The sequence below is a fragment of the Perissodus microlepis genome, chromosome 3 (assembly GCF_051167445.1).
Source record: "Perissodus microlepis isolate ML-2025 ecotype Zambia chromosome 3, ASM5116744v1, whole genome shotgun sequence".
NCBI classification, from domain to species: Eukaryota; Metazoa; Chordata; class Actinopteri; order Cichliformes; family Cichlidae; genus Perissodus; species Perissodus microlepis.
Genome location: NC_140463.1, coordinates 39233894 through 39252377, shown reverse-complemented (window position 1 = coordinate 39252377; position 18484 = coordinate 39233894). Strand labels below are relative to the sequence as shown.

At 40.6% G+C, this 18484-nt stretch overlaps 2 protein-coding genes across 2 annotated transcripts; one reads left to right on the top strand and one right to left on the bottom strand.

Annotated features, from left to right (window-relative positions):
• Window positions 1-3986: 3986 nt before the first annotated feature.
• Window positions 3987-11855, bottom strand: zdhhc21 (zDHHC palmitoyltransferase 21). Its single transcript, XM_084924389.1, has 8 exons — window positions 11759-11855; window positions 10954-11130; window positions 10731-10829; window positions 10486-10597; window positions 10175-10313; window positions 8001-8117; window positions 7446-7489; window positions 3987-7141 (listed from the first exon to the last, which is right to left on the bottom strand). Exons 2-8 carry the CDS (start codon window positions 11105-11107, stop codon window positions 7009-7011), a joined length of 798 nt encoding a protein of 265 aa, XP_084780515.1. The 5' UTR covers window positions 11108-11130; window positions 11759-11855; the 3' UTR covers window positions 3987-7008.
• Window positions 11856-12489: 634 nt separating this feature from the next.
• plaa (phospholipase A2-activating protein) lies at window positions 12490-17950 on the top strand. Its single transcript, XM_084924388.1, has 14 exons — window positions 12490-12730; window positions 13127-13320; window positions 13436-13536; window positions 13643-13763; window positions 14042-14209; window positions 14379-14514; window positions 14718-14887; window positions 14972-15123; window positions 15206-15425; window positions 15542-15607; window positions 15690-15761; window positions 16729-16833; window positions 16987-17157; window positions 17263-17950. The coding sequence occupies exons 1-14, from the start codon at window positions 12582-12584 to the stop codon at window positions 17829-17831; spliced, it is 2394 nt and encodes a 797-aa protein (XP_084780514.1). The 5' UTR covers window positions 12490-12581; the 3' UTR covers window positions 17832-17950.
• The last annotated feature ends 534 nt before the right edge of the window (window positions 17951-18484 follow it).

Genomic DNA, 18484 nt, shown 5'->3' with positions numbered 1-18484 from the left:
GAAGCATTTATGTAACAAAGTGTTTTGCAGGTTACCTCTGTGGTGGCCATCTTGTTTTCCCAGTAAAGAGGAAGCCTGCCTCAATTGCAGCTCTTTTATAGGCCAGTCTGTATTAAGAAGGCGTGTCTTTAGAGTATTTAAAGGGAGCAGGAAATGGATTGGGAGCCATTTTGAGAAGTTGCTGTCTGCATGTGCATGATGTTGGCAAGAGACAATAAAACAATTACTTTCATTAAGATAGAGTGAAGTCTGATGTTTCCCTCACCGCCCCTCACTGTGTAACAACCACCACAGCCTACCTATTGCTGCTGACCATGTCCATCTCTTTATGACCGCCATGTACTCATCTTCTGATGGCTGTTTCCAGCACGTCACAAAACCCATATCATCTTAAACTGATTTCTTTAAGGTGGCCTTAAAGTCACCAGATCTCAATCTCACAGAGTACCTTTTGGGAGACTTGCATCGTGATGTCCAGCCAACAACTCTACAGCAACTTTGTGATGCTATCACGCCAATATCGACCAAAAATCTCTCAAGAATGTTTCCTGTTGAATCTATGCCATGAAGAATTAAGGCATCTCTTAAGGCATCCCAGCATGAGACTAGCAAAGCGTAACTAATAAAGTGGCATTTGGTGTATATTCTTTAGAGACATGAGGTATTGTTATGGGCGTAATTATGGGTTTTTCTACAGTTGGGTCATAGGAAAAGTAGGATTTACATATATTTGAACAGAGCGCAAGAATTGACACAGTTGGATGGATTTAAAGAATTTTCTTTCAGTAACTTGATATCCTGGCAGATAGGAAAAAAAACAACAACATTCCACAGCTATTACTCAGTTGATGCAAAGCGTGCGCTTCACTCTTTCGGAGAAAGCACTGAGCTCTCACGAGAGCGGCGTGCACCTTATTGATTTTGAGGTCAAAATCGATACATTTCATCGTCTTGAGTGGATTAACTTCAACTTTTAATTGGATTTCTACTTTCTACAATGAAAGCTTATTTGAAAATCAATACGCCAATCAATACCTCCATGTTCAGAAAGTTCAGCTGTGGTGCTGGAAATGGAGGAACGTAGCAGACACCTGCTACTGGAGAGGCGCGCACATGAGTCAGTGAGGTCTAACAAATCTAATTAGCATGTATTTGTTACTGATCTGCACAAATAACTTCTTTCTTCATCAGACAGCAATTAGACAGGAAGTAAGAATTGTCATTTTAGGTCTCAAAAAGATGTTAAGTTTGCTTTGTGTCCACTTTTGTAGATAAAAAGACCCAAGAGACCCTAAAAGGTAAGGAAGCACGTTGGAACCAGCAATCGAAGCAAAGTATATCTAATGATGGGGGTGATTCTGCTCATTATGCCATTTCAGATACGAGGCCCATATGGATAGAATTCTGAAAATGATCGTGCGCCTCATAATTAGCGTTCCAGTAATAAATTTCGGTGTTCCTTAGCGTTGACTTAATCCGAGTTTAGCCTGGGCAACATAGCAGCAGAACACGCCAAGCCACTAACTCTAATCCTAGACAGGTAAACAGCCTTATATGATAACTGTTCCAAGCACAGTTTATTTTTATGAAGCATGTGGCTAATTATTTCTTTTGTTCAGCCAGATGTCATAGACCATGAGACTAGCAGGTGGTCCCATATCTAATTAGTCCAGCTGACCAACTAGTAGCAGAGATTAGGAGCACATTTGACCCTGGCTGCTGCAGACTGGTCTGCTTAAATTAACATCCCAAAGCCCAAACTCACCAATTAAATTTAAGGCTTACTGAAACCAATGCGGCATTCTTGCGATAGTGCCGTTTATATGAAATGTAAAATACCTCTTGGTGAAGGAGGAACTGGCTTGACTTTTTAGTTTCTGTTGCAGTTTTCACATCATTAAAACACACAGTATGCTTCTTTTATTTTGAAATCTATTCCAAAATACCATAAAAAGTTTATATCAAGACCCAAGCACACTCAGGAAGCTGGTCATATCTGAAAATCCTGGTGGGTGCTTTCTTAGAATTGGGATGATTATAATAGGTCAGCAAAATAAAGTGTATTGACAAATTATTGCAAACAAGTATGCATGCTCAATTTCTTTAAAACCCAAATGTCATTAAGAATTTTTTTTTAAAAAAGGTACATGCACATACACAGTCTCAATCTCATCTTTTAAATCCATCCACGATGACTAGTTGTTGGAGCTGTAGACAGCTGAAGGTCAAAACCATGATGGCTATGTATGTGTGTGTGTGTGTGTGTGTGTGGTTCAGAGTATGCTAAAAGCATGTAACCATTTTGGACGGTACACACAGATTATGTTCACGGATCGTGCACACATTAGGCACGCTTCACTGAGACTTAAGAACTTTTCAGAACAATGACCGTTTGGCTGGAAACAATCGCTCGTATGGTAATTGTACACAGAGACGCAAACAGCAATTAAAGCAGCCAGGCAGCCTGACTTTAGTGTCGCAGTTGTAGGACACTCACTGAAAAACTGTGAAAAAATGTCAATAAAAACATTTATGCTCCTGTTTAAAGTGGATGTCAGTGTGCGCATGGCAGGGACCGTGCTGCTCTACTGTTCATTCAGACACCGAGATCCATTAAATTCAAGTAAAACTACATGCTCAGCAACTTAGTGGGATTAGTTTTGTGATGTTTTGTTGCTGGTCTACAAGTTTTAATATTATACAATAGACTGAGATCTAAAGCAGATTTTTTTATTTTATCCAAAACTTACAATAAACTCAATACATACAATATAATAATGGTTGCATATTCACTGGATTCACCATCTCATCATATTTCAGATGTCTGAGTTATTCTTAACTCATATTCTTAACACTTTTTGTTTTGTTTTTGGGTCAAAGAGAAAAAAAGGGAAAAAAACAGAAGGAATATCCACTAATCACCTCATGATTCTACAAATATAAACCTGAAAGCTGGCTTCGGGGTTCAAAAATCAGCTTAACAAAAACGATCAGAGTTTAACGTTATTCGCATCAGCTCCATCTCAATCAGTGACAACGTCAAAGTGCTGCTAACCCATTAATGCTGTTGATATTAGCCGCTTAGCAGTTATATATAATAATACTCAAAGGACATTTTCATAGTAAAAGTTACAAATAGAATCCTGAGAAAATGTATTTTATTTGTAATGGAGCATTTTTACAGTATGGTGTAGTGTAATCAATCTGACTGTTTATTCTAACACTTTCTATGTGTAGTTATTGCTCTTTCACTTGCACTGGGAAGTTATTGTAATGAATGCTGAATCACATCCATGATGTGAATCTCCTATCCGACCACATCTCACAGGTGCTCCATTGGATTGAGATATGGTGGCAGGGGATGCCATCTGACTATGGTACTGGTAGTACTAACCAATATCCAGGTTGACTGTGGTGCTCAATCTTCAATTCCCATTTGGTATAAATGGGCCCAAAGTAAGGCAAGTAAATAGCCGCTACACCATTATACCAACAACAAGAGCCTGAATGGTTGATGGATCCATGCTGTCAGGCTGTTTATGTCAAATTTGCATTATAAATTGAGACTCGTCAGACCGAGCAACATTTTCCAATCTTCTGTTGTCCAATTGTGTTGTGAATTGTGGGCTCAGTTCCTGTTCTTAGCTGATTGGAGTGACACCCGTGGTGGTCTTCTGCTGCGCTAGCCCATCTGCTAAAAGGTTCAGAGATGGTCTTCTGCACACCATGGTTGGAACAAGCGGTTATTTCAGTTACTCCTGCCTTCCTATCAGCTTGAAGTAATCTGGCCTCTTTGATCTCTGGTAAACAAAAAAATAAAAACCTCCTTTCCATCTCTTACAAGCAACGTTTTCCTTTGATAAATGCCATTTAGCCGTCATGTGCTACACTAACTTCTCAACTAACTTTAATTCTAAAAAAAAAAAAGAGGCTTCAGATGAAGCAAAAATGTAGGTGAAAAAGCACAAAAAAACGAATTACACAAATTTATTCAGAATCAAATTTATTTGAATATGAATACCTATATACCTTTTATAATCACAATAGTAGTTTTGTAACATAATAAATTGGCAACTTGTCATAGGCTTCCTAAACATAAAGAAACATATTTATGGTGTAACAAATTAACTTACAAAACATAACAGTTCCACTGTTTGAGGTCAGAATTAAACAAAATAAGGCCTGAAAACTCATTTCAAAAAACTGAAAATGAACAAGATGCATGGATTTAGAGATCTGGGGGTGCCAGATGGCAGCTGAGAGGGGAAAAAAGTAAACATATTAGAAATATTTAAACCTTCAGCTTGCTGCAGGTTACGATTCAAAATAATTCATGAGAGCCTTTCAGCTATTCCAGTATAATCAACATGAGCTGTAGAGGCCAACATATTGTTAATCGATTACTTAACTAACTATTAGCTGACAATAAACACACACCAGTGTGTGCTGCAGAGGTTTACTGAAATAAGGACAGATGTTCAAGTCGTGTAATTACTGGTTCAGGAGTGATGACTGAAACCCATCCACTAGTTCATAAATTTCACACTACATGTCGGAATTTCACTAAAAGATGGCTTTACTGATACACAATGCTTATTGCTTCAAAAATGATAACGAAAAACAAAAAAAGTGCCAATCATGCAAATTTATCTCCTCATTAAACCGACCCCAAAATAATAATAAAAACACACACAGACACCCAGGAACCTGAATATGCATTATAAAAAAATCACAGAGTCATCAATAATACACATTCATGCAAATGCAAACAACCTGAACACATCATAAATATGAAAAAAAGACTTCCTTTCATAAGTACCACGATTGCAATAAAACGAGACTGTGTGCGAATGTGAAATTCAGTGCATAATATTGAACCGCTACCTTCAGAAATTTGGTGAAACATGCACTTACTGTATGCTTGATGACTATTGCAACATTTCCCCAGGTCTTTGGCTTGTAGACAGCCATACAACGATGATTATGGACTGTGACAGTAAATAACAATGAAATAAAGTAGACAGGCACTTACAACTACTTGGATATTGTACTATTTCCCAACACATGACAAGCTTTGTTTACATACAGGTTTAGCTAAGAGATTGCCAAGTATTGAAGACAACCACGCAATGCTAGTACTATCATTACCTTAAGTATCTCATTAATGAAGTCAATAAAATCTCTAAACAGTTCCACGCACTTACAGTAAAACCACCATAAATAAGTTGCCAATGTCTTGTCAAGGGTTAACTAGCTGTAAGTCACCACAAGTAGGCTAATCTGCCAGTTTTGCTGACAGCATTAACAAAGTTTGCGTGTTCAGATGCATTTAAGACCTACCTACAGCAGCAGCAGCAAAAATATGGTGAATATCAATTAGAAATTATATTGTCAACAGTCTAAATTTAAAAAAAAATTGGTCAAGTTGTTTTTGCTAACGGATTGTACTGTACATACATTTTAGCTAAACAGACTGACTTAAAGGAAAAGGCTAACATTTTGGGGAAAATCATGGTGTAAACAAAACTGATATCACTTCTACATCCTTCAGGTACTATGAGGGTATAAGCAAGCCATGTAACTCAGTTAAACTAGCCAGTAGCTACCTAGTTTAGCTTAGCATTGCGCTAAACTAGCCAGTAGCTACCTGGTTTAGCTTAGCGTTAAGCAAAACTAGCCAGTAGCTGTGATCTTAAAGCTACCTAGCTTTAAGACCATAAACTAAAATTAGCTTGTTAGCTTGGTGTTATCCAAAGGTAAGAAAACCTCACCAACTGCTAGGATTTATCTTACTGACTTAAAATATTTTTTTAAAGTATTTAAAAAAATGTTAGTTGTTTATGTTTACACAGTTTACATCATGCTAAGCTAAGCTGACTAGCTGCTAGCTATAGTTTCACATTTGGAAACATAAGTGGGGCATGAGGTTAAACTAGGCATTTAAGAAAGGCAGCTTGATTTAAGTTATCTTTGAAGGCAGAACATGACCCCTAAATGCCTTCTAAAACAAAGTAATACCACGTTGTAATCAAGTCATTACATTAATTGGCCAAGGAATGTTATATTCTTGATTATGCAGCAATCTGACCACAACATACAACTCTAACATTGATTGTATAAGCTCGTTTCTAATGTGGATTTTTGCCATAGCAAAGTGGGAATTAACTGCTCTCCATAACACACGTTCATATCAGGCTGCCTATTTGTTATAAAAGGACTACAAATTGTCATTCAAATTATCAACTTTGTTCTGCTCCATTCTTCGTAAATTAATGATTCACAGAGTACTTCTTCATAGAACAATCCCAAATTTAAAAAAAACAACAACAAACCCCAAATGATTTACAAATCCTCAAATTATAAACAGCAAAAGAACATCGCTGATAATAGACAGGTCCCTTTACAAAAAATTATAAATAAGCAAACACATTACAAAAAAATTAAAAAAAGCTTCCAAACTAGAAGTAGCTGGAAAACATCAAACAAACACACACACACAAATTAAGAGGACTGCTAAAAGAAACAAGGCACAAACTTCTTACAAAAAAACGCCAGTCTAATAGACACTAAAATAACCGTTGTTCTGTCTGTAGATGATTAAAGGTCAGTAGTCAAGGCTCTTTATTAAAGTAACCTGAGAGGGGGGGTTCCTTTGCCAGCTGCTTTCAGATGAAAACCTCCATCCTTCTTTTGCAATTAGCCAGAAAAAGTGGTTTCCAAATGCTTAAAGTAGCAGTCACAGTGAGTTAAAAACACAACATTTCCCATTACTCCCAAAGGTGTTTCTTGACCCTGTTTTCTGCCAGTCTGGGCCTTGTAGAGAAAGGCAAACGACAAAAAAAAAACAAAAAAAAAAAACTTGGCATATCCACTGAAAAACCAAGACTGCTGCCCAGCTCTCATAGCACAAAAGAGGATGGTGAAGGCGAGCAGATGGATTCTTAGGTGTGTATACAATGTTTCATCAGGGCAGCTCCTACCATCTGTGCAGGTGGGAGCGCTACCGGCCTACACGTGTGAGCGGAACTGGTGGCTGGCGTTAAGTGGCTGTCTGCTTCGGAGTGGGATGAGCCAAAGGAGTTTCCAGCGAGTGCCACAAACTTCAGCTAGCGCCCACTGCCAGGATCTCTTTGCGCCATATCTGATAAGAAAAAACAGGTAATTGTTCAAGTAAAAATCCTTTTTGTACCAAACTGTCTGCCAAAAAGTGAATAAGGATCATAGATTGCATATAAAAGACGGAGTGTAACACTGCAAAAAAAAAAAAATGAAAAATCCCCCACTGATCTGTCACTCCCGTTTTGAAACCACAAGTTCCCTTCTGCTTCGCCTGTGGTGTGCTATGTAAATGGCCGGTCTCTACACATACGATACATTTATCTCCCAAAAGATCGGCCTATTCCTCTGACGCAGCTATTCCTGCTATAAGAAGAAACGGAACTTACGTTTCATTTGAAAAGTGAGCCATTTTCTCGATGGTGGTCATATCCTGTAAGAGAGAAAAATGCAACATGAGTGACTCATTTTAAAACATTTCAGATAACATCTTTTCACAGACCTGCCAAACTATTTAATAAATGAAATGCTTATTCATGTCAGCAGAGGTATGGCAGATGAACATGTTGCTGTTGTGGTTTATAGTAATATGAATGCACTCATGTGCACACTTTCTCCCCTGATTCTTTCCTATCGATCGCTGCATTACTGGCATTGATTGTTTTATTTCTGTACACCATGTCATGTTGTTTTGTCTGAAGCTGCTACATCATTTTTCTTCTGTTTGTCTTCAACTTGCTTTCAAGAGGACATACAAGCTGAATAACGCTGTGAATGATGCATTTACTGATCCTACAAACTGATATTCAACACTTAGCTTGGAAATATTAGCCACATTTAATTCGGTAAAGACATAATCGCATCAAGACGATGGCAGCAGGAAATGAGTGGAGAGCTTAAACTGTCAGCTGAAATGAGAAAATAAGTCTTTACTCAGTACTCACTGAGAGGATGCCAGTCATCTGTGTGTAAAACAAAGAAGACATGCCTCCAAACATGACCACGCCCATTAGCGCAGAGATTCGCAGCAGAGCCAGTTCGTGACGTGTAGTGAACTTTTCCTGAGTGAAAGAGAACAGTGCCCTTTGTTGTGAAAACCTCTTATCTTATCATCTTAAAGTTCCATTTTCTGATTTTCCCACTGTCAAATATGAATGTTTATAGTTTTCCATTACAGGGAGTGCAGAATTATTAGGCAAGTTGTATTTTTGAGGAATAATTTTATTATTGAACAACAACCATGTTCTCAATGAACCCAAAAAACTCATTAATATCAAAGCTGAATGTTTTTGGAAGTAGTTTTTAGTTTGTTTTTAGTTTTAGCTATTTTAGGGGGATATCTGTGTGTGCAGGTGACTATTACTGTGCATAATTATTAGGCAACTTAACAAAAAACAAATATATACCCATTTCAATTATTTATTTTTACCAGTGACACCAATATAACATCTCCACATTCACAAATATACATTTCTGACATTCAAAAACAAAACAAAAACAAATCAGCGACCAATATAGCCACCTTTCTTTGCAAGGACACTCAAAAGCCTGCCATCCATGGATTCTGTCAGTGTTTTGATCTGTTCACCATCAACATTGCGTGCAGCAGCAACCACAGCCTCCCAGACACTGTTCAGAGAGGTGTACTGTTTTCCCTCCTTGTAAATCTCACATTTGATGATGGACCACAGTTTCTCAATGGGGTTCAGATCAGGTGAACAAGGAGGCCATGTCATTAGTTTTTCTTCTTTTATACCCTTTCTTGCCAGCCACGCTGTGGAGTACTTGGACGCGTGTGATGGAGCATTGTCCTGCATGAAAATCGTGTTTTTCTTGAAGGATGCAGACTTCTTCCTGTACCACTGCTTGAAGAAGGTGTCTTCCAGAAACTGGCAGTAGGACTGGGAGTTGAGCTTGACTCCATCCTCAACCCGAAAAGGCCCCACAAGCTCATCTTTGATGATACCAGCCCAAACCAGTACTCCACCTCCACCTTGCTGGCGTCTGAGTCGGACTGGAGCTCTCTGCCCTTTACCAATCCAGCCACGGGCCCATCCATCTGGCCCATCAAGACTCACTCTCATTTCATCAGTCCATAAAACCTTAGAAAAATCAGTCTTGAGATATTTCTTGGCCCAGTCTTGACGTTTCAGCTTGTGTGTCTTGTTCAGTGGTGGTCGTCTTTCAGCCTTTCTTACCTTGGCCATGTCTCTGAGTATTGCACACCTTGTGCTTTTGGGCACTCCAGTGATGTTGCAGCTCTGAAATATGGCCAAACTGGTGGCAAGTGGCATCTTGGCAGCTGCACGCTTGACTTTTCTCAGTTCATGGGCAGTTATTTTGCGCCTTGGTTTTTCCACACGCTTCTTGCAACCCTGTTGACTATTTTGAATGAAACGCTTGATTGTTCGATGATCACGCTTCAGAAGCTTTGCAATTTTGAGACTGCTGCATCCCTCTGCAAGATATCTCACTATTTTTGACTTTTCTGAGCCTGTCAAGTCCTTCTTTTGACCCATTTTGCCAAAGGAAAGGACGTTGCCTAATAATTATGCACACCTGATATAGGGTGCTGATGTCATCAGACCACACCCCTTCTCATTACAGCGATGCACATCACCTAATATGCTTAATTGCTAGTAGGCTTTCGAGCCTATACAGCTTGGAGTAAGACAACATGCATGAAGAGGATGAAGTGGACAAAATACTCATATGCCTAATAATTCTGCACTCCCTGTAGTGTAGCTGAATCTCATAATAAACATGGCCAAAGTTTCAAATAATGAGGTCAGAGTATGAACATCAATCGCTGTAGAAGAAAAGTCATTTTTTATACTCTTGGCTCTCTGTGATGTAGGTGTGGGCAGATATCCCTAATATGGTCATCTCAGGTGCACAGCTATGGCTGTGAATGGAGCAGCCCCACCCACATGCTGGATATGATGGGGCAGCCAATTATAAGAAAAGTCTTTATTCAAATTGTGGATGAACTGAGAGGCTTCACTGAGGCCCGGTAAAAGGTAAATAAGGATATGTTTAAAGTTACTCAGCAGAGAATAAAATTATGAAGCTGGAAATGAGTAGAGGCCAACTTTTAAAAACAATCCCATGGACCTACCTGGTCTAGTCCTGTCAGGGGCTGGAAGTAATAGTACTGACAGAAGTCCAGCACCAGCGTGAATAAGCTGAGGACCTGAGCATAGAAACACAGCTGCAGAAAGAGCCAGTGGTTGTCCTCTCCCACACAGTTATTAATCCTGCAAAGGAAATAAAGTGCATTTAGCAAGTAATCACATATTTCTTTATCACAGCAGTGGACACACATGGCATGCTATGATATGTTCAGTCATTAAATAAGCTTTCAAATCTCAGTAATTGAATAAACAAGAATGGATGGGAGCATGAGGGTAGGTGTTCGTGTATGATTACCAGGGACAGTGGTGGTCCATCCTGCGCACACAGTGGCCACAGCGACTGCAGTGGTGCGACCTTTTAGGTCTCATTAAGTTGCACTTATTGCACAACTCCCAGTGCTCTCTCTCTGAAACACAAAGACAACAAACACTATGTAACAATCTTCGATCCGAAGAGAGTTGATACTGCTAGTCGGTACCGGAGTAACAGACAAACTGGACATATACAAACAAGTGGTAAGCAGTGAGAAAAGCATTTACCAGCATGAGGTATGTGTGGGTCCACAGGAAGACGGCCTGGATCTGCTGTGGAAGCTCTGAACAGTGCTGCTAGGCAGAGTCCTGATGCTATGTAGTAACCTAAAGAAATACAGTGTGTTTTAATTCCACTGATGAGGTGTGATCGGGCACATTCATTTCCAATTTCCAAAGAAACTCATTTTCAGTTTTTTCACGTGTCAACACAAATGGTAAGGAAACTCACAAACAACAATGGCCCAAGGAATGTGTCCCTCATTGTAGTGTGGAAACAGAACCAGTTTGGGAACAAAAAAGGTGTTGTAGAGCCAGATCCCAAATACCACACTGATGCACAGCCAGCCCATAGGGTCCACCACGAAGTGCAATCGAAGCTTCATGGCTGCTGGGAATTCTGGGAAACCTACAGTGTACCAAAGCGAACACACACACAAACTTAAGACACTGACAAACATGTTTTGCAGTTCTTTAGTTTGCAGATACTTGAAATGATGTGTTTCAGGCAAAATACCCATCAGTGAGACCTGCATTTTGCCCTGCACATTATAATAGATCTATAACTTAACTACAGAAGGATTAAGGATACCTTTATAAGATTTGTACGTACAAGGACATATCAGATACTGTGTGGAAATGGTCGTGGAATGTGTCTTAAACAAAGGCCTAACCTCTGTGTAATACAAAGGAGATGCTTATCAACCAGGCACTTGATACCCTGAGCAATCTACCCCCCAAACCTTGAATCTTATTATCAGCATTATCTAGTACAGTAACACTGCTAGAATACAGTACGAACAGCCCTCATAACCACGTAACCACTACCAGAGCCTCGTTATTTGTAAAGCCTCGCCTGCTCCATCATTCATATTGCTGACAACATTCACAATCGTGATGGGCTGGGCTCTAAACCCCTGACTGTGTTAGCTAACATCTACGGGCCAACGCTGCTCTTTCCTTCAGTCGCGTAGAAATGAACCAACGCGTTTATTGTCAAATATACATCTTGTGAGCTAAAATGAAAAGACACTTACTTTTTTGTCAGCGAACGAATCAGTGAGACTACTTCCTCGTCGCCTCTGTGGGACCTGTTTTGCTACCTGCAATGAAAAAAAATAATAATAATCACATTTCCGGTCACATTTCCAATCTAAAAAAATAAAACCGGAACAAGCATTATTTGCATTTTTGTCCTGGGAAGCATTGAAATTGTTAATAAAGTTATTCTATTTCATATTACATAAAGCGAAATAATGGAAAACTAAAAACAAACCAAGATACCAAAAATGTTAAATTACTCATTAAAGCAATGATTTGATTAAAGAAAATCACAAGTCATTTGCTAGCGAGACTTACGTGTTTATTAAGCTGTTCTAAGTCTACATAAAAGCTTGGTATTAGCATTAAACTCTCGTTTGACGCGATAGATAACGCGAATATGATTTTTTTTTTTAAACAGCGGCACTTTTTACGTTTGAGCTGTTATTTTTACGTCAACATTCCTAGTTTCCTGCTCGGTCCGCGTAGTCGGCAGCTTGATATTGCTGATGTAGCAGGATGGTGGCGGCCTCGCTCTGCTGCCGCCCTCTGGTCAACTGTGGTCAATACATTTTGATAAAATATATTTGAAAATACAAACCTAAAATACAGTTGGAAAAACACTACTCTAATGTTAATGTTAGAAACGTAAGACAATTAATATTCAACACAAATAATTAAACATTAGTTTGAAAGGTGCGTCACTCCTAATAATGACGTAATTCAACTTCCGCTAGCAATAGCGGCTGGTGTTTGTTGACAGCGACGCCGCATAGCTTAACAGTGCCACAGTAGTTTCATTGTGCTGTTGGAGCAAAAATGGCATCATTCAATTCGTACAAACTCAGGTGTTCAATCCCGGGCCACGAGATGGACGTCAGGGGACTCGCCGCTACTGTTTTTCCAGAGGGAGCGTTCGTGTCTGTGTCCAGAGACCGGACCGGAAGAGTCTGGGTACCAAACTCAAGGTAGCTAGCGCTAGCTTGCTGCTCAGAAACTGCTGCCTGGCTACGATTAATTTCAGGGTACAAGTCACTCTGCGCAAAGAGATTGACTTGTCCGGACAAGAAAAGTGTCAAGCCAAATTACGCCTTACTGAATATTTTACTATTTCTGATTTCATATGTATAAAAATGGTTAGTAGCTAAGTTAGCCAAAAAGCACAGTGCTAACGTTTGCTCAAATTAGCTTTGTCATTCATTCAGCTGCAACTGTTCTTTTACGAAACACGAAAGTGAAACAGATTCGGAGTGTTTATTTTTGTCAGTTAATTTGCCTATCCTTCTTACAGATAAGAGCCAAAGGGACCTAACTTCTTCCCTCAGTAATAATTGTTAACTTTCGTCCTGTTCTCCCTCTGACAGCTCAGACAAAGGCTTCACAGAGATGCACTCTATGTCTGGACACTCAAATTTTGTATCCTGTGTATGCATCATCGCACCCAGTGAAACATACCCTCGGGGACTTGTTGCTACAGGCGGGAACGATAATAATATTTGTGTTTTCTCACTGGACCGACCGCAGCCCCTCTTCACTCTCAAGGGTCACAAAAATACAGGTGAGTTGTGCTGTCCTCGCTGTTTAGATTTTTGTAGTAGTGAGGATTAACTGGTTGCTGTGTTACTCGTCACAGTGTTTCTGGTTCCTGGCTTTCTAACTTTAAACCTCCACAGTTTGCACTCTGTCGTCCGGGAAGTTTGGGACACTTTTGAGTGGTTCCTGGGACACTACAGCCAAGGTCTGGCTCAATGAGAAGTGCATGATGACCTTGCAGGTATGTGGTCCTCTACACTTTTCAGCTTGCTTGGATGGTGATTAGTGTCTCCATTGTTTTGAAAAAATTGACAGAACATGTTTTGTGCTTGTTAATTTTGTTTCAGGGCCACACTGCAGCGGTGTGGGCAGTGGCTATTTTACCTGAACAAGGCCTTATGCTGTCGGGATCAGCAGATAAGACCATAAAGCTTTGGAAAGCAGGACGATGTGAGAAGACGTTTACAGGTGAGGATATGCAGGTGTATATTGGACATGGGTTTTTTTTGTTTTTTTTTTGTTTGTTTTTTTTTGGGGGGGGGGTTGCGTGTGTATACAAAAAGTAGACTGGCTGATGAGTAGCATGATTGGTTGTCTGTCTTTGATTACGTGGTTAATAATATAAACCAACAGTATTGTAGGATATGGGACAAAGCCATAACTTTGTCAAAGTAAAAATTTAAAATGGTAACTGCATATTTTTTAGGGTTACGTTATGGTTAAAAAAATATTCCCTTCCATTATAGGTCATGAGGACTGTGTGAGAGGCCTGGCAGTGATCAGCAACACTGAGTTCTTCTCGTGTAGCAATGACACAAGTATCAGAAGGTGGCTGGTGACAGGCGAATGCGTACAGGTCTACTACAGCCACACCAACTACATCTACAGCTTAGCTGTGTTCCCCAATAGCCAAGGTTTGTTGATTGTATCAATATTTAAAAACAAGGGATAGAACTGAGAGACTTGAAACCAGCAGTCAGTGATGCTCTGTGGTTTATATAGCCGGCTTCCATTTTCATACTCTGAGATGGTAGCTACTTCCTACACCCTGCCCTCACCCTTATTTATTTTTTTTTCTCTTAGATTTTATAAGCACAGGGGAGGACCGGAGTCTGAGGATATGGAGGCAAGGAGAGTGCTCTCAGACCATCCGCCTGCCTGCTCAGTCTGTGTGGTGCTGCTGTATTTTACCTAATGGTGACATAGTAGTCGGAGCCAGGTAATAGAGCTGCTTTTGGCATGTTAATATGCAGTCAGGTCATAGTGATTTCCTTGATCATGTTACACCGTAAATATTTAAAAGCCCATTAACGACAGTGTTCGCTGTCCTCATTCGTTGCATCTCTCCTGCATTCAAACAAATGTTGAATGAAGCAGTAAGTAGTTCTGTGGCTAAACCAGAAGCTGCTCCTCTGCCCACAGCGATGGCATTATCCGTGTGTTTACGGAAGCTGAGGACCGCATGGCTAGTGCAGAAGACCTGCAGGCCTTTGAGGATGAACTTTCCAAAGCCACCATCGACCCCAAGACCGGGGATCTTGGTGACATCAAACTGGAGGATCTACCTGGAAGAGAACACCTGAACGAGCCTGGTAATGCAGCAGGCTGCTATTTATTTTGTCATATAAAACGGTGAAGCTGTTCTCTGTGCATCAGGGTGGATTTGTTTACAACAGGGAATCGCGATGGACAGACACGGTTGATCAAAGATGGACAGAAGGTGGAGGCATATCAGTGGAGCGTCAGTGATGGCCGCTGGATGAAAATCGGAGATGTGGTCGGAGGCTCAAACCAACAGAACTCCAAGAGTGTCATGTATGAAGGAAAGGTGAGGCTACAAGCTCAGAGTTAGTAAGCGGGACGTCGCATATGAGCTGTCATTAATGTGCCCCCCCCCCATCTGCGTGCAGGAGTATGATTATGTGTTCAGCATTGATGTGAATGAGGGAGGGCCATCCATGAAGCTGCCTTACAATGTGACAGACGACCCCTGGCTGACAGCACACAACTTTCTGCAGAAGAATGACCTTAGCCCCATGTTCCTTGACCAGGTTGCCAATTTTATCATTGAGAACACCAAAGGGCACGTGGTGGGACCAGCCCAGCCCGCTGGTGGTGACCCCTTCACTGGTGAGGTCCAAAAGATGGATATGGATTTCTTTGCTGTACATCTAGATTAATTTCACTGGAACGATTAAGGGATCTTAGATTGAATGTATAATGTGTTTCGCCTCTTTATTTGACAGGAGGAGCTCGGTATATCCCTGGTTCTTCCAGTGATACTGCAGGCTTTGGAGCTGATCCTTTTACAGGTATAGTTTGTTTACTCAGAGGTGTTCATAGTCTGAACTTGACCTGTAAGTGCAGTTTCACAGCTGTGTTTTTTCTTCACAGGCGCTGGTCGCTACATCCCAGGATCAGGCCCAAACCCAGGTGCTCCTGTTGGTGTAGCGGATCCCTTTACAGGTAACTTGGTATCGAAAGGAACAATTGGGACTTGTGAGATACAAATCCCAGTGGTACCTTTCGATGGAGTTATGAGGCCTTTCTCTCTCTCTTTTTTTTTTTTTTTTTTTTTGCCTTTAACCAAATGGCTCCAGGACTGCACTGAATTATCGTTTTTTAAGTGTGCAAAACTGCAGTGTTTGTTGTTATATCCACAGTAAAAATCTTTACTGGGAAAAAGATGGTGGAAATCCTGAATGAAACCAGCTTTGCAACAAGCTCTAGCGTAAAGAAAAGGGAACTTTGCAGCTGCTCCCATCCACCACTGTTTATCTTACACAGTGAAAAGCTACAGAAGTTAAAATAAAAGTGTGTTTAAGCAGATTAGCTGTTAACTTAATCTGATGTGATGTTTAAATCAAGCAGCTTACTGAAGGCTGTCATCAGCCATCCTGCTTTCTGTCACAGCAGCTAGCACGGGGCGAATCTAAAGTGTACCAATTTTTTCAAGGCTTTAGTAACATTATTTTGTACATTTAGATTCATATAAAAAGGTTGGCCATTGAATGAATATTGGCATTAATTATTAACATTTACACCATCATAGCATTTATTTTCTGCAGTAGGAAACGTTGCATCAAAGCACAGAGCAGACCTCTGAGAATGCTGACATGCTCGCTTTTCTTCTTTGCAGCTGGCACATTCTTCTTTAAAGGCTCACACACACTCATTCATTCACAAGCAATTTAAACACATACACAGGAACACACAGCATGCTTGCCTCATCCATGAGATGAGGCAATAGTGTCAAACTTTTTTTGTTTGCCTCCTGCTGATGTTAGAAAGTCTTCTAAGAAGTTAATGCTCTCTCTCTTTTTTTTGGCCTGAGTTTAGGTTGCATGTATAACTTATTAATAGTATACTTGTCATTGTTTTAGTTTTTTTTGCATTTAATATTATTTTTCCTTTCTGTCTCCCTGCTTTGCAGGAGGTGGTGCATACTCCTCAGCAGCCTTGAGACAAACAACCAACATCTACTTTCCTAAGACTGATGGTGTGACCTTTGAGCAAGCCAACAGCTCTCAGATCATTGGTAAGCATTTCAGTGTGGTTTGTTAACTCTCGCTGAATAACTTGTGCTTTAAAGTGGGTGATATTTGGAGCCTTCATATATTTTAAGAATGTTTATTTTATTCTTGTCCGTAACGTAGTGTAAGAAAATGTGTTTTCCACCTGTCCTTAACAGCTAAGTTGAAGGAGCTAAATGGAGGTGCCCCTCAGGAGCACAAGCTCTCTGAAGAAGTTCTGGAAAGCCTTGAGAGGCTTTTGTTGTCTGTGTGTGGACTCAACTCCTCTGAGCCTGCTCCGACCATCCAACAGATCAACCTGCTTTGGAAGGCTTCTCATTGGCCTGAAGGTAATAAAAAAAGTATCCCATCCCAATTCATGTGTGTTTTAATGCTCTTTAGCTCATTTCTCTTCACTAATAAGACCCTCCCCAATCTTTCTTCATGTTTTGTAGATATTGTGTTTCCTGTCCTGGACATTATGAGGCTGGCAGTGCGCCACCCGCAGGTTAATGAGAGCCTTTGTGGAGAGGCAGAGGGTGTACAACTGTGCAACCACCTCCTGAACCTAATGAGGCCCGAGGGGCGTCCTGCCAACCAGATGCTGGCACTGCGGACTCTGTGTAATTGCTTCAGTGGCAGGCATGGCCGAGCCCTCCTCATGGCCCAGCGCGAAACGGTGCTATCACGTGCTGCTGACCTGGCCACCGTCTGCAATAAGAACATCCATATTGCCCTGGCCACTCTGGTGCTTAACTACGCTGGCTGTCTCCATCTCCAGCCTGACCTTGAGGCCAAGGCCCAGTGCCTATCTGTGGCCAGTAGAGCCCTGGAGACAGTACAAGACAAGGAGGCTGTATTTAGGCTGCTGGTAGCCTTGGGAACCACAGTGGCCTCAGATCAAACAGCCCAGGATCTGGCTCGCTCGTTGGGAGTCAGCTCTCAGATTTCCAAGTACTCATCAGTGTCTGATCCATCGAAGGTGGGAGAGTGTTGCCAGCTGCTTTTAAAAGAACTACAATGATATGAATGATTTAGACAAAAAAGAGCACTTGTTTCTATTACTCTGTTCTACTTAACCAGTTGTGGTGGAGATCTAAATAATTGTATGTTCCACAATAAAAGAAGGACAAGTGAAAATTTGCCATACGCTGACTCTGTTTTTATTACTGCAACACCTCTCCAAAGCCTTTTGACTGATTTATTTTTTAAAGTATGTGGTTAACCGTGTATGATTGATTTACACTGTAGAAAACAGTTTACTGTGTAAAGTTACATCTCGATTGATCCATTTTCTGCTTCTTATCTGAGTCCAAGCAGTCTAAGCAGACATATCCAGGCCTCCCTGTCCGCGGTGTCTCAACTAACTCAAAAGCTGTGACAGATAATGTGACGCGACGTCATTGTGTCCAATAAAAGAGCAAAAGCATTTATTTGAAGCTAACAGAACTAAATAAAGTTACGCAACAAAAAGCCATGAGATGTCAGTAGTGTTGTCACGTTTGCAGTCAGGAGCACTTAAATATCTTATTTAAAAAACAACAAAAGTTTTTTATATCAGCAAACACTGATGACCCAACCACATCCAGTGGGTGCCTTGCAACACACACAAAAGACCTGCCAGCCCTGCAACCAAATCCTTCAGCTTTTTCCAGGATAACATCAAGCTGGAGAAAT